Here is a 14567-nt window from a genome sequence, read left to right as displayed (position 1 = left end):
TTATTTTACTTTTTGATATAGTTTGATTTATAATGTGTTTAGTCTTTACATGGTGTTCAAGTCTGATAAATGGAAACACAATAGAAACGCTTTAAACTGACTTGGAATAAAATCTTTTTCCACTGACTTGCATAGAAAGATTAGAAGTTTTTTCTTCTCTTGTAAAGTTGCTATTTTGGGGATACAAGGCTTGCATGACACTGATAAATTAGGATTTGAGATGGATATGTGCAGGATTTCCATATATTTATTTCCAGTTCCTCTAGTTTTTCATTTTGGTGGCTGTACTAAACATATTTAATATGTAATATATCAAAGATTTATGTATTTATGTGGTATTATATAATCATGTAATACCTCTAATAGCATTAAGTTCTATTTTAGACATTTTATTTAAGTCTATTTTAAGAATCTGCAGGATTTTTTTAGATGATGTTTAATATTTTCTTGGAAAAACAGCGGTAAAAAGAAAATTTGTTCCTAGAGATGTGATCACCAGTTAATATTATTAAAAAGTTAACATTAATAAAAAATAACTTTCATCGCTTGGCACTAAAGTTATACGGGACTTGCCCATGAAAATAATGAATTCATTGGATATATATATTTTAAGATTTGAGTAGTAGAGCGTGTGCTTGCAATCAGTATTTTGATTGGGCTTTATTCAGGTCATCAGTGGGGAGTGAAACTGAGAGTGGGTGTAATCAGTGTTTGGGCGAATGCAAGATGTTTAAGATTTATACCTCTTAAGCCGATGAAGGGTGTTACATTTTTCACGCTCACACCTATGAGCCCTCATATGGCCTGCATGGCTAAACTACCTCTTCTATTCTCAGTCCTCCCACATGGCACTAAATTCAGCCTCAGAGGCAGTGACTTGTCCTGTGGATTATTTTACTGCAGAAAAGCTCGAGAGGAGCTGTGCTGTCACCACACTGGCAGCTCTGTTTCAGCTTACTGGACGTGTGCCTGTGTGTGTGTGTGAGTGTGTGTGTGTGTGTGTGTGTGTGTGTGTACAGTATGTGAGTGTATGCAAATCTTACCTCTCACAGCCGGGTGAGGGGCCACTGGGCGACTGGCTGTGACTTTGGGATTTGTGTGATTAGAGGTGTCTGCCCTTGAGGTTCCATTTGAACTGGAATTATAAAATGTGAGATTACCTTAGCAAAAACTCTCTCACACAAAGCAATGAGGCATCAGCTCTAATGAATTCAAGCAGATAACAATGGCCTCCCTCTTAATGAATTCCTTTCTTATACAAAACAGGCATATAAAAGAGGTTTTGATCAATCTGGATATAATCTCATTGTCTACGCTTTCCAACAGAGACAGTTTTTACAGCAAAAATCTGATTTACACATATTTTATCGTTTTACCCTGAATGCATTTAATCAGCCAATGCATTTTTAGAAAGTCCAAAGTTAGAGTCTTTGGTTTTGTACTAAAGGTATGTGTGATGGGCAGTGCTGCACCACTGGCCACCAGCAGGGGAGCTGGGTAACAGAGGGGAACAATAAGTAGAGTTGGGTCCCTAAATTTTAGTTCCCAGTTTGCTGTTTTTACTTTATGACAATGTAAGTTTAGTAAATCTTTTTTTTAAATAGAATTTTATGAAGATTGAATCTGAATAACTTTGCTAAACTGTATTAATATTATTCATACATCTGTCTTTAAATGTTAATGTCTTGCAGGTTAATTTGTGCACTGAGACTGGAAACTGTTACTAACTTTTTCATTCAATCCACTATTTTACAGTTACTTTTTTAAAAATTCATCACATTTGTTGATGTGTGAGGCAGGTGAAGGCTATCCTGCCTGGTCTTCTGCCACAGAAACACTACAGTACAGTTACTATTAGTACAACCGCTGATATCAATCCAATACTCATCTAGGAGATAAGACTAGGAGTCATCCACCACTTGATGCTACTGGTTTGGGGAGCATGAAGGCTAGCATGTGCTTCCTTTAAATTACATGAAACTAGCGACAGCATCTTCCTAACTGCTGCTCATGCAACATCATTGGCTAGCTAATTACGATAGAAAAATACAATTACATCAGTTTAGTTCTGTTATATAGGCTAAAAGGCCCCAGAACTGATTAGTATCGCACTTAGCAATCAACCAATGACAAGATCTTCGCTTAGACTTTTGCACCTTTAGTGATATCCTCAGGGATCCCTGTGTTTTATTTTTGGTAGAATAACCCAAATAATCCCAAAATAAACCCAAAAATATTTTTTAAATAATTTTATATGTAACTCTCCAATTTACATGGCCAATTACCCAACCCACTCATTAGGACTCCCCCTATCATTAGTAATGCCCAAACACACCAGGAGGGTGAAGCTGCTGCATCAGCGGAGGTTCGAACCTGTGACCTCCTGCTCATAGTGGCAGCGCTTTAGACCGCTGGACCACAGGCGCCAGTTTTTTTTTAAATCTATTTTAAGCAAGTTTTCTTAAACCCTGTTGATAAAAGATACATGAAACACACAAAGACACACACTTCATGAATCAGTTCATGAGGATACAGTACCTTATCCCAGTCTCTCCACCACCTGTGCTGCTCTGTGTGATGCAGTGTCTTGCTGAAGGTTTGAGCGGGACTTTCAAGGGCGGTACTGCTGACTCTGCATGTCTCTCTGCTTCCTGTCTAAAGTCCAAAAAGTTCTGCCTCTCCTGCAGATGCAAGATCAGCTCCTGCTGCTCTTTCAGAAGACGTCTCTGCTCAGCGATGGTCTGCTGCTGCGCCAGGTGACGATGCTCAAACCGGCCACCTCGCTTCAAGATATAAAGGTGTGAGTTACTAAATATTTGTTTAAAGCAATTTCTGTCCTATTATTTCAAATATTTTCCATCAGCCAGATATGTTTGACGTTTGAGGTGTGCTTCCTAAGTTCTGCACTATAGATTCAAAGATAATGTAGCAAGTAACAAGTTATGAAATCTTGACACATGGAAATCTGAGATTACTTCATCTTTCTTTGAGGCATTTGCACTTTATATTTTACACATATATTTCTGGACAGGCTAAGAGATACAGAACCAACAATCAAAGTGAAATAGGCATGAGGAATAGGGCAGAAGAGGATTTTAGATTATCCTACTGGAGTTCCCTATTATAGGCCAGTGGATTATCAACATAAATTTAAGTATTTTTAGGAAAAATATTACATACATAAAGCTGCTTTAATCTCAACTGATTAACTTTTCAGTGTAAGAAAAAGCGACATATTTACAGAAAAATGACAGAAGCCTCAAGAACTGGTGTGTCCACAGCTATACCTTTAACTTTAGGTACAATATGTACAGTTTTACTATTTCCTTACTATAAATTCACTACTGTATATCTACAGCTTTCTTTTAGGAGATTTTTACACTCTTGCAAAGTTCAGTCTTTGAAGGTCAAGAATTTTCTGCTTTTCGATCTTCATGTCATTTTGAACACATTGATCCAGAGGTGTGAGCTCTGGGGAGGTCAGCCTTTTGTTTAGAAAAAGCAGCAGTTTTAGCAGTTTGATTTGATTGAAGGATCTTTTGTTTTCTTTTTTTAGAAATAGCTCCTTGATCAGCTCAACAACCTGTCAGTTTTGATACGTCAGCACACAATGGAAGAATAGACAGAAGCATTTGTGGATATTTAAAAATGGAAGTGGATTTCTCTGCCATTTCTGAAGTGAGAATGGAGCTTAACTTTTTTCAGTCTGTCAAATATAAAAAAAAACTTTTAAGTGTTGTTCATCTGAAAGGGCAGTGCAGGTGGTCTAACAGGTCTTGTACATTTGTCAGGGGTCTCATTTTCTTTGTATCATTTAATCATTTTTGAAACTTACTTTCTGGAAACCAGGTTAATATTTGTGTACTTTCTTTTGATTCTCATTTCCCTAAAGAAGAGGTCTATTCTCCTCAGAATATAATACACTTAATGGCAAATTTAGTAATTAAATAAACCAAAAAAGGGTGGTATTTGACTTTTGCACTGTATCATATTCAGCTACATAAGCTAGCTAACACTTAGGAAGGCAAGATTAGACACCAAATATCTTGGTCTTGGCTGGTCAGAAAACCAGTGATGTGTAGATAGTAAATACTGAAATACTGATTTTAAAAAATTACCACCATTACCTCTGCACTCTGACAGCGGGGGGCATTGTTCGGGGGCTGCCTCTGATGAGCCTGATGAAGCTCGGCCGGTGAGAGGGCAGCGTGACGGCGTGTCACCTGCCAGGCTTGAGTTGGAGGAGATGCCTTCCTGTCAGTCAAAGTGGACGGAGCAGGAGCTGAGGTAGTTCTTTCTAGTGGTAGCTGAGTCTGAGAAAAGAAATTTTATGGGTGAACAGGTTGTAGCTTTTTCAGCACTGTGGTTATTAACTATGCCCTCTCCTTAGCACAATACCCCAGCTGAGCAAACACACCACACTACACCATTAAGATCCTTAGGCAAGTTGCTCTAGATAAGAGCATCAACCAAGTGCAGTAAATGTAAATGTGGTGAAACCGTGTTAGACCTTGTGAATTGTCACCTCAGTGCGGCCTCTGGAGCCTAATATAAAAATCCTTTATTAGCATCATACAGTATCTCTTTAGTGTTGAGGCTCGAGGGCATGCATAATTACGCAGTGGGGGAGTTGACAAAGTAAAACTCATACGTCTGCACTATCGACCGTCCCTTTTACTCTGTTATTTTCAGTTTAATTAACTCCGTCCTCCACGTCTCCGCTTTATCTCACTCGCTCTCAAAACATTTGTTCGGGTACACTAACAAAGTCAGGAGGGACAATTCTTATGGCCTTTGAATATTCAACAAGGGAAAGTTTTTTTCCTGCTGTGCTGCAAAGATGAAATACAAGCAAAGTGTCAAACAAGGTGAGTAACTCTTTGGTAACTTCTGCTATGCATAAATAATTCAGATACACCCAATATAAAACCACAATACTTTAATTATACAACAGTATATTACCTTGTAGATTTGGTTTTTAAAATGTTCATTAGCTCATTCGTTTCACAACCTGTGTGGCTGCGCACTGCCAAAGGGAAAACAGTCAAAAAATAGCTGAGAAACACTCAAAGGTTTTTATGAGTCCTTAGTTCGAAAAAATACATATAAAGGTTTGCTTCAACAAACTCTTTGACTCTGTGTATGAACTGCATAGCTGTATATTGATATATGCATGTATACAGCTCTGGAAAAAAAATAGGAGACCACTTCAGTTTGTTGTTTTATTCTATAAACTATGGACAACATTTCCCCCAAATTCCATAAAAAAACTATTGTCATTTAGAGCATTTATTTGCAAAAAATGAGAAATGGCTGAAATAACAAAAAAGATGCAGAGCTTTCAGACCTCAAATAATGCAAAGAAAACAGAAATCAATATTTGGTGGAATAATCCTGGTTTTTAATCACAGTTTTCATGCATCTTACTTTGTTCTCCTCCACCAGTCTTACACACTGCTTTTAGATAATTTATGCCACTCCTGGAGCAGTTCAGCTTGGTTTGATGGCTTGTGATCATCCTTCTTCTTCTTGATTATATATAGGTTAAATCCACCTGGCAGCCACCATCAGGCCTCACTCAATCTTCGAAAATTCACATGACTTTGAACTTGATAGAACACAGTGGTCCAACACCAGCAGATGTGAGTCTGGAGGAAGAGTGGAGAGACACACAGTCCAAGCTGCTTGAGGTCTTGTGTGAAGTTTCCACAATCAGGGATGTTTGGAGAGTCATGTCATCTGTTGGTGTTGATCCACAGTGTTTTATCAAGTCTAAAGTCAAAGGCAGTGTTTTCCCAGCAAATCTTACAGCACTTCATTTTTCCCTCTGCTGACAACTTTTATGAAGATGCAGATTTCATTTTTCAGCAGGACTTGGCCCACTGCCAAAAATACCAATTGGTCTTTATATAATATTCTAATTTCCTGAGAGACTGATTTTCGGATTTTCATTGTCTGGAAGCCTTAATCATCAATAATAAAAGAAATGAACGCTTAAAATAGATCACTCTGTGTGTAATACACACATATGAGTTTCACATTTTGATCTGAATTACTGAAATAAAGTAACTTTCAATGCTATTCAAATTTTTTAAGATGCACTAGTATATATACACAGTATATATTGCACTTTTAGGATGCAATTAGAACACATTTTGATGAGACACATTCCTAATAAATTCTGTCCACAGCAGTTCCCACACTCCCCCAAGCACGACTGCTACCACCTGTCTTATCAGCTCAGCTAAAGTAGGACACATTTTAGTAAATGCACCAAGAGACCCTCATTAAACCTACATTCTTGTGCCTTTTGTGTTTTGTGAGTTACAATCCCAAATCAGAAAAAAGTTGAGACAGTATGGAAAAGGCACTGTTTCTTACATTTATTTTAACTTTTAGTTAAATTCAGACAGTGTGAACCCAAGATATGTCATGTTTTGTCTGGTCAACTTCATTTCATTTATTAATATACATCCATTACTGCATTTTAGGACTGTTACACATTCCAAAACTGGTGGGATAAATAACTTACTGTTGTAATTCTAATGTAATGTTGACATTCCTACTAGCATAAAAACACTTAAAAGATGTTAAAGTAGGGAGGATACCAAGCGATAAAGTGGTTTAAGTTTTTTCTTTTTACATACATTCTTTATTGGGGAGAGGTCAGGACTGCAGGCAGGCCAGTCTAGTATCAGTACACTATTCTGCCACTGACAAGCTTTTGTGTGCAGCATGTTGTTTTACTTGAAAAAATGCTTGGATGTCCCAGGATCAAATGTGGTTCTCTAAGACCTCCAGGGACTTTTTTTGCATCACAAAAGTGTAGTGACACAACCCCATACCATGGCAGAAATGTAGAGGGAGAAATATGCAAATATTTTCCAAACATTCTTTGAGGAACCCTTTACTTGATACTGCTTTTGTACCAAACTAGGATTACAATTACGTGTAAACATTACCTGTTGAAATCAGTGATAAATGAAATGAAGTTGAGCAGACAAAACATGAAATAACTTGGGTTTATACCCAAGTCTACAATACAAAAAAAATTATCAGTATATTTGTCAGTGTACTCAAGCTTTAGGAGGGCTCAGTAAGACTAAGATAAATACCTGATTAGCACAGTGATTTATCAGTCTACTCGTGCTCTAGAAGGACATGCAGATGTTTGTTCAGACGTCTGTTTGTGTGTTTGCTACATGCAGTTATGCTATATGCTTTTTTATTTTAAAATAGTTAAAAAAACACAACAATTACTCTACAGGTGTTGATACGTCACTGTATTTTGAAGGCTGCCCTTTCAAAATATAACTGTACTGAGAAATGTATAAATGTTCAATTATTTCTGTATTCTGCATTCTGAATATTACATTGCATTTCCTGGTATTCCTGCTAAAATAGCACATTCCATTATATCCCCACCCAGGCATATTATACATATGCATAATTAGGCATGTATTTCACTCACAGGTTGAATGTGGTTCTCAGGTTTAATGGGTACATCAGGTATTGCTGTGACCGGTGAGTCAGTGCAGTTCTCTGAGCTCAGTTTCCCAGAAGTTGCTGCGGTGATCAGGGCCACCATTTTGCGCCGGGTTTCCTCCTTCTGTTTGAGCAGATCTTTGCGCTCCTTCTCCATTCGGCACCACAAACGCCAGTCATTCAGAGAGCGCCTCAAAAGCCGCCTTCGGTCACTCTCCTCCGCGACCTGACAGCGCCTAATGAGAGAACAAACACACCTGAAACAAAAGCTGAGATGACTGCTACAGGCCTGCAGTGCTGGCACTGGGTTTAGCTGAGGTTTCCTGTTGTTCCTGTCAGAGTCCTTTGTGGCTTAAAGTGCAAACATCCATTAGAGAAGCGAACGCCTCAGACTTGCTCCAAGCAAAGAGTTTGAATTTGCAAAGTGACTTTAAGTACTTTTCCCCCCAAGTGTCTTTCTTACAGTGTTGCTGTGAGCGTTCCATTCACAACTTTACTAAAAGTCGTACATTTACATTGCAGTTCTGAACGTACCATGTACCATATATTGACAATTAAAATGAATTAAACTAGACACAATTTCTACATAATAAAAAATTTACTTAATTCTGGTGACTGAATAATTGCAGATTTTTTCTAAAGGGAAAAAATAAATCAAGTGATATTCATTGCAGCATGGATGTTGCCGGGTGGTCGAGCGATCTAAAGCGCTGAGCGGGAGGCACTCAGAGGGAGCAAAATTGGCCCTGCTACCTCCAGGTGGGTAGATGATGCTCTCTCCCCACATCACTAAAGGGTGATGTCTGCAGCACAGGGCATCTGTAAGCTGATGTATCAGAACCGAGCCGCTGCGCTTTCCTCCAAGTGCACAGCCTACTCGGCAAAGCTTGAAAAGAAGCGGTGTCTGGCTTCACATGTTTCAGAGGAAGCATGTGCTAGTCTTCACTCTTCTGGTGTCTTGGGGCATTACTGGTGATAGGGGGGGTCCTAATGAGTGGGTTGGGTAATTGGCTGTGGTAAATTGGTGGGAAAAAAAAAAAAAAAGAAAAGAAAAAAACACTGATCGAAAACAGACCTTCAATTTTATGCTAAATGTAAACAGGTTATAACTATTTACTACTATTAACAAGGCTAGAAATACTTTCAACACGTGTAAAGTCAGCCACCGCCTCTTTATGAATCTCCACTTATGCACCATGACTGGGCAGCCAGCACATTTGGAGAAAAGCGCATCGACTCAACTCTGGGAGTGATATGGGAAGAGAGTGCCACTATCTGCCCCTAAGAGAACAAGGCAAATTGTTCTTTCTCAGACTCCGGATGCTGATAGCAATAGTCTTTTGTGTACACTTTATTATTTAATATATGTACATTCACATGCATGGCTCATAAATGAAACCTCTAGATTTGAAGGGGTTACATAATAGATAAAATTAAAGGGATAGGCAAAAAAAAAAACCTTAAGAAAAACCTTAAAAAAACTAAGGAAGCAATCATTAGATTCTACACATCCCTTGTTTAAATCATTCCACCTGGATTAAGTGATAAATAAATTTCAAAAATATATAATTTTATTATTTAATAAAAAAACTTTTTAAACATCTTTAAACAAAATCTCCTACAGAGGGTTTGGTTTTTATTTTCTTTTACCCTGCACATTGTATGTACACACTGAATTGTGGGTAACCAGGGCCATGGAAAATACATCAGCTGCGTCCTTCAAAATGCCCCTAACCTCAGCCGCATTTCTTAACTAGAAGAGAAAGCTCCTTCAGTTTGGAACAGGTTTCTATGACTTGGCTGCAGACTAGGCTTTGAATCGCAGCTCGTTCTTTTACCAGTACATGGCACTAAAACAATATGTGAACATATTTAAGTTGTTCCTAAATAATTTAATGATTTTCCGTACTATTCAAATGCATATCTGTTGAGCAGTAGCAGCCCAGAGTTAGCCTTTATCACACAGCATGTGCATTATGTGTGTGTGTGTGTGTGTGTGTGTGTTTGTGTGTAGATTGTCCTGCCTGTTCTCCATCCTCAGTTCCTCCTCTGTTCTTTCAGCCTCTCTTTCCTCTCTCTTCACCCATACAAGTGCTCGCCATGCCCGCCACGCCCTTAGTTGCCTCCTCCAATCACAGAGAGCTGCTGCTTTACCCAGTCGGACCCTCTTTTCCAGAACAACTGAGTACCAGGCAGAGAAATGCTTTTGTATGCACTGGAAAACAAACATTAACATCAGAAACTGTTCACTGACATTGCAGTGATATCCTAATACCAAATACAGTAAAAGTAAAGGTAGAAAGGTAAAGGTATCAGTCAATAAAATGCATTTGCTAACCTGCAGATTGAGAATGTGTGCTTTCGCCTCCATCTCCTGTTCTCTACATTGCAGCTGCTTCTCTGTGACAGAGGCAGACTTCAGCATTCCAGAGCGTTCACTGGCACGCTGGGTCTCCAGCCTCTCTCGTTCCCTGTTCATCAGTAATAAAGGACAACCATAATCCCCTTTATTTAGTAGATTGTGTAGGTGTAGATTACACAATCTATACTGGTGTTGTTTAAAGCCATTGTTAGGCTAAAAATAAAACATTTCCCTTGCATCCTAGCTACTGTAGATCAGTCCAGATCAGCTCATGATTACTAACAGCAAACTAAGAGGCTCTGACAAGTTAAAATACATTATAATAATATAATTGGATTAATGTTAAAAAATCTAAATTCATCAGACCACAGCAGCCATCTGGCTTGTCTATATCAGCTGACAGTTCCTAATTACAATCTGAGACATGCCTCAGGCCTGATTTGCTAATCAAGGTCTGAGACCTTGCCACACTGATGCTTTTTAAGGTTTTATGTTAAGAAAGACAGTGTAGAAAGACTGTGCATAAGCATTTGCTAAAAACATTGTGTCTTAACTACAGAATTTCTGTGATTCTGTTCCTCAATAAAAAGACAAAATTTGTCAATTTGGCAAAGATCAAATGATTTTACATTAATCTGATTAACCCTTTAACCATACAAATAACAATTTAAGCATCCCAATTGTTTGTTGAGTTGTAGAGTTGTTGTTACAGACAGGGACTAAACATTGTAGGCTTAGTCTACTTTGTGACACTAGTGCACACATATTCCAAAAAGTCATGTGAGAGCAACTAATATTGTGTCCCATGACCTCTGCTCACTCCCATGGAAGCTAAAGAATCCTGCACTGACCTGCAAGATATTTATGTAGAGTCTTCTGCTTTTAATATGGTGCAATTTTTCATATTGTCTGTTCACATAGACAATTCACATTAATTCCCACAAACTGCACTGTCCACTGTGGGTGGTATTGCTTTTTATGATGTATTTCCAGTACACACATGACGCTGTTGATCAAGGTGAGCTCTTTTAAATATCTCAGTCAGTTAACATAGAGAGTGATCTGAGCTAAAGAACACAAGTGACCAGTGTGTGCTCTAGAATTAATCATTTTTTGAATCAGACTTAATCAATTCTAAGATCCCTGCCCGCTTAGACTGCAGTAGCTGCTGGTGCAGGCGATATGCAGACAGGCTATAAACACTGTATCTGATAATACACATGAGCTATATCCTGAGTATCAGTTTATGAATTCAGGTATGAGATACAGGGTTCCTATGTGCAGGCATAACAGGTACAACAACTTGTTTGTACCACTGTCAGTTAAGTCGAGGTCTGACTGTACCCTTGTTTTAGGGGGATGTGGGATTTTGTAGAAGTACAAAAATGCAATGCATTTTAAGTTATTGATGTACTGTAATAATATTGTTTTTGGTCACATGTTGTTGTCTAGGTCTGTCTTATTGTATTGTAGCATGCCCTCTTTTTAAACAAAAAAATTCCCTTGGGAGACAAATACAAGAATTTTGACCCTGTCTTTTGTCTTGAATGATAAAAGCTCACAAACTTTGGAAATCCATCTGGAACATACTATAAGACATTTCTTGAACTTGACAATTCACATCTCCTTGTCATGAGCACACAAGACAGTTTTAGTCTCACTCACTAGATAAGACTTCAAAACGTATATACAGGGGGTTCCTAAGCCATTTTCTGAGGTAACACTACAGGGTCTATATATATGACGATCCCATGAGTTCTGGCATGTCAGTGTATTCAGGACATCACTTTGAATATTTAGATTGTATAATTTTAGACTTTGTATACTGTATACGCTTGTATAGCACAGAGTGTCAGTGCATATATGAGTCTGTCTACAGTATGTGGGATCATTTAGCACTGCAGTTTGTCTATTAAAAATTGGTGGAACATAAGCCTCAATTACTTGTTAGCTACTTGTTACCCTCCTAGTTCTATAGACAAAAACAAAATTATAGGTAAATAATATAAATATATATATTTGGCCACACTTTCACAATAGAGATATAATGATCAGCTGTACATCTTTCGTGCAAGCTGCTCCATGTTCCTCTTGTCCTCCAGATGCCGACGCAGTCGTATCATCTCCTGCTGTATAAGCTCTTCCTGCTTACGGGCCTCCAGCTTCCTCCTCCTCTGCTCCTCACGCTCCAGCCGCTGCGCCTCCTCTCTGGCCTCCTTCTTTACCTCCTGCTCCTTGTGATGCTTCTCCCGCTCTGCATCTCTCCTCAAACGCCTCTCCTTCACCTGCTGATGACGCAGCTGCATGGTGAGGCCGGGGTCCCTGCGTTTTCTCTCTACTTCTGTGTCCAGCCTGAGACCCTCCACTTCCCCAGAATCCAACACTTCTCTCTCCATCAGGTCCTGGAGGAAATTGTTTACCTCAAAACTCTCGTCTTCCTGTGCGAGACGAGAGTACATATCTAAAGGGAAAGATAAAGAGAGAAGGGGAGGGAGATGAATTGAGGGATGAGGGCAATAATATATGTGTTTTACTAGAATTCTTCAGATCCTAATATACAGCACTGCAAAAATGATGAGTTTCTTTGATTTTACCAAATAGAAACCTCTGGAATATAATCAAGAGGAAGATGGATGATCACAAGTCATCAAATCAAGCTGAACTGCTTAATTTTTTCACCAGGAGCAGCATAAAGTTATCCAAAAGCAGCGTGTAAGACTGGTGGAGGAGGACATGCCAAGATACATAAAAACTGTGATTAAAAACCAGAGTTATTCCACCAAATATTGATTTCTGAACTCTGAAAAGCTCTGCATCTTTTTTGTTATTTCAGCCATTTCTCATTTTTTATAAATAAAGGTTCTAAATTACAATATTTTTTTTGGAATTTGAAAGAAATGTTGTCCGTAGTTTATAGAATGAATCAACATTGTTCATTTTACTCAAACATAAACCTATAAGCAATATATAGAAATATATAGCAAAATCAGAGAAACTGATTCAGAAACTTAAGTGGTCTCTTAATTTTTTCCAGAGCTGTATATCAATTTAATCACACTTTTGTGTTTTGCCAATTCTGTGCTGCTTTATTTCTTATATGAGAAAAATCAGCACCTTCAAAATTGTTGTAGCTCAGTGTTGCTGTCTTCTCTGGACTTTCTTTGTTACTTGAATCAGTCAGTTCCTCTTGGTCCTCGTCCACTTCCAGCTCCAGGCGTAACTTTGAGTTCATCCAATCACTAAGAATAGCCTGAGCTGTTGGAGACAGAAAACAGGAGAGAAACACAAAAATCATCCAGACCCTAAAAAATATGAGTTATGCTGATGTATTATATTCCTAATATACAGTACTGTGCAAATGTCACTTCCAAAACTGAACATGTCAGCACGAAGTGTGTTTCTGCCAGGAAAGCACTATACAGTAGAAGAATAAAATGAATAGACAAATCATAAAATCACTGGTCAGTAGTCAGTATGTGTTGTTGGTCAGTAAAGTTATATATATATATATATATATATATATATATATATATATATATATATATATATATATATATATATATATATATATATATATATATATATATATATTGGTCAGAAGAACACAGATAAATGAACAAAGTTTGATCGTTAATCTTTTATGTGAACTTCAGACACTGTGTGGATTTGTTGTATGTGTTAAAAGAGCACTGGAAATTGTTTCTTAAATAAAATCATGCACATCAAATGCACATTTTTAATCAATTACTGTCCAGATAAAATGTTCCACTTATTTTCTCAGATGCTTAAGACTTTGCATAGCACTTAAAAAAATGTAGAGACCACTTCAGTTTCTAAATCAGTTTCTCTGATTTTGCTATCTATAGGTATATGTTTAAATAAAATTAACATTGTTATTTTATTCTACAAACTACGGACAACATTTCTCCCAAATTCCAAATACAAATATTGTCATTTAGAGCATTTATCTGCAGAAAATGAGAAATGGCTGAAATAACAAAAAGATGCAGAGCTTTCACATCTCAAAAACTGCAAAAAAACAAGTTCATATTCATAAAGTTTTATGAATCAGAAATCAATATTTGGTGGAATAACCCTGGTTTTTCATCACAATTTTTATGCATCTTGGCATGTTCTCCTCCACCAGTCTTACACACTGCTTTTGGGTAACTTTATTCCACTCCTGGTGCAAAAATCCAAGCAGTTCAGCTTGGTTTGATGGCTTGTGATCATCCATCTTCCTCTTGATTAAATTTCAGAGGTTTTTAATTTGGTAAAAATCAAAGAAACTCTTTTTTTTAAGTGCTCTCCTATTTTTGTCAGAGTTGTATGTAATTCTTATATCAAAGAACTCCTACAAGTAACTCTTCATTAATAGTCTGAAGATTACCTACAGAATAATAAGCTTAGTCACATGATTAGATCGTATATTATACTTTTATATTTGATCATACCCTCACTGTATGCATCATCATGGTCCTGCAGCTGCTCCATGCTTTGCAGGGCCACAGCCTGGCTGAGTTTAGCAGTGTGCACTTTCTGGGGTGAAAACACTTCAGACACAGCGAACTCCGATGCCATCTCAACTCTCTAAAAAAGACAATAGCAAGACTTTGAGTGGTTTTTTTTGCGTATCATTCTCCCTAAATTACATATATTTCTAAGCACACAATACCAACCTTCATCCATTGGTTTATATCACCATCAGTCAGCTGCACCT

At 37.8% G+C, this 14567-nt stretch overlaps 1 protein-coding gene across 1 annotated transcript in view; it reads right to left on the bottom strand.

Annotated features, from left to right (window-relative positions):
- The window catches only part of ccdc191 (coiled-coil domain containing 191), a 30646-nt gene that overhangs the window by 14088 nt on the left and 1991 nt on the right, over positions 1 to 14567 (bottom strand). Inside the window, exons 2-11 of the mRNA XM_007249027.4 lie at positions 14527 to 14565; positions 14302 to 14437; positions 12962 to 13102; positions 11909 to 12308; positions 9824 to 9956; positions 9510 to 9700; positions 7472 to 7721; positions 4128 to 4313; positions 2539 to 2783; positions 1044 to 1135 (exon numbers count right to left, since the gene is read on the bottom strand). Coding sequence (XP_007249089.3) covers positions 1044 to 1135; positions 2539 to 2783; positions 4128 to 4313; positions 7472 to 7721; positions 9510 to 9700; positions 9824 to 9956; positions 11909 to 12308; positions 12962 to 13102; positions 14302 to 14437; positions 14527 to 14565 — 1813 coding nt within the window. The remainder of the gene's footprint in view (positions 1 to 1043; positions 1136 to 2538; positions 2784 to 4127; positions 4314 to 7471; positions 7722 to 9509; positions 9701 to 9823; positions 9957 to 11908; positions 12309 to 12961; positions 13103 to 14301; positions 14438 to 14526; positions 14566 to 14567) is intronic.

This window comes from Astyanax mexicanus, chromosome 1 (assembly GCF_023375975.1).
Source record: "Astyanax mexicanus isolate ESR-SI-001 chromosome 1, AstMex3_surface, whole genome shotgun sequence".
Classification (NCBI taxonomy): Eukaryota; Metazoa; Chordata; class Actinopteri; order Characiformes; family Acestrorhamphidae; genus Astyanax; species Astyanax mexicanus.
Note: the sequence above shows the minus strand (reverse complement) of the source record. Positions and strands in the feature narration are given on the sequence as shown.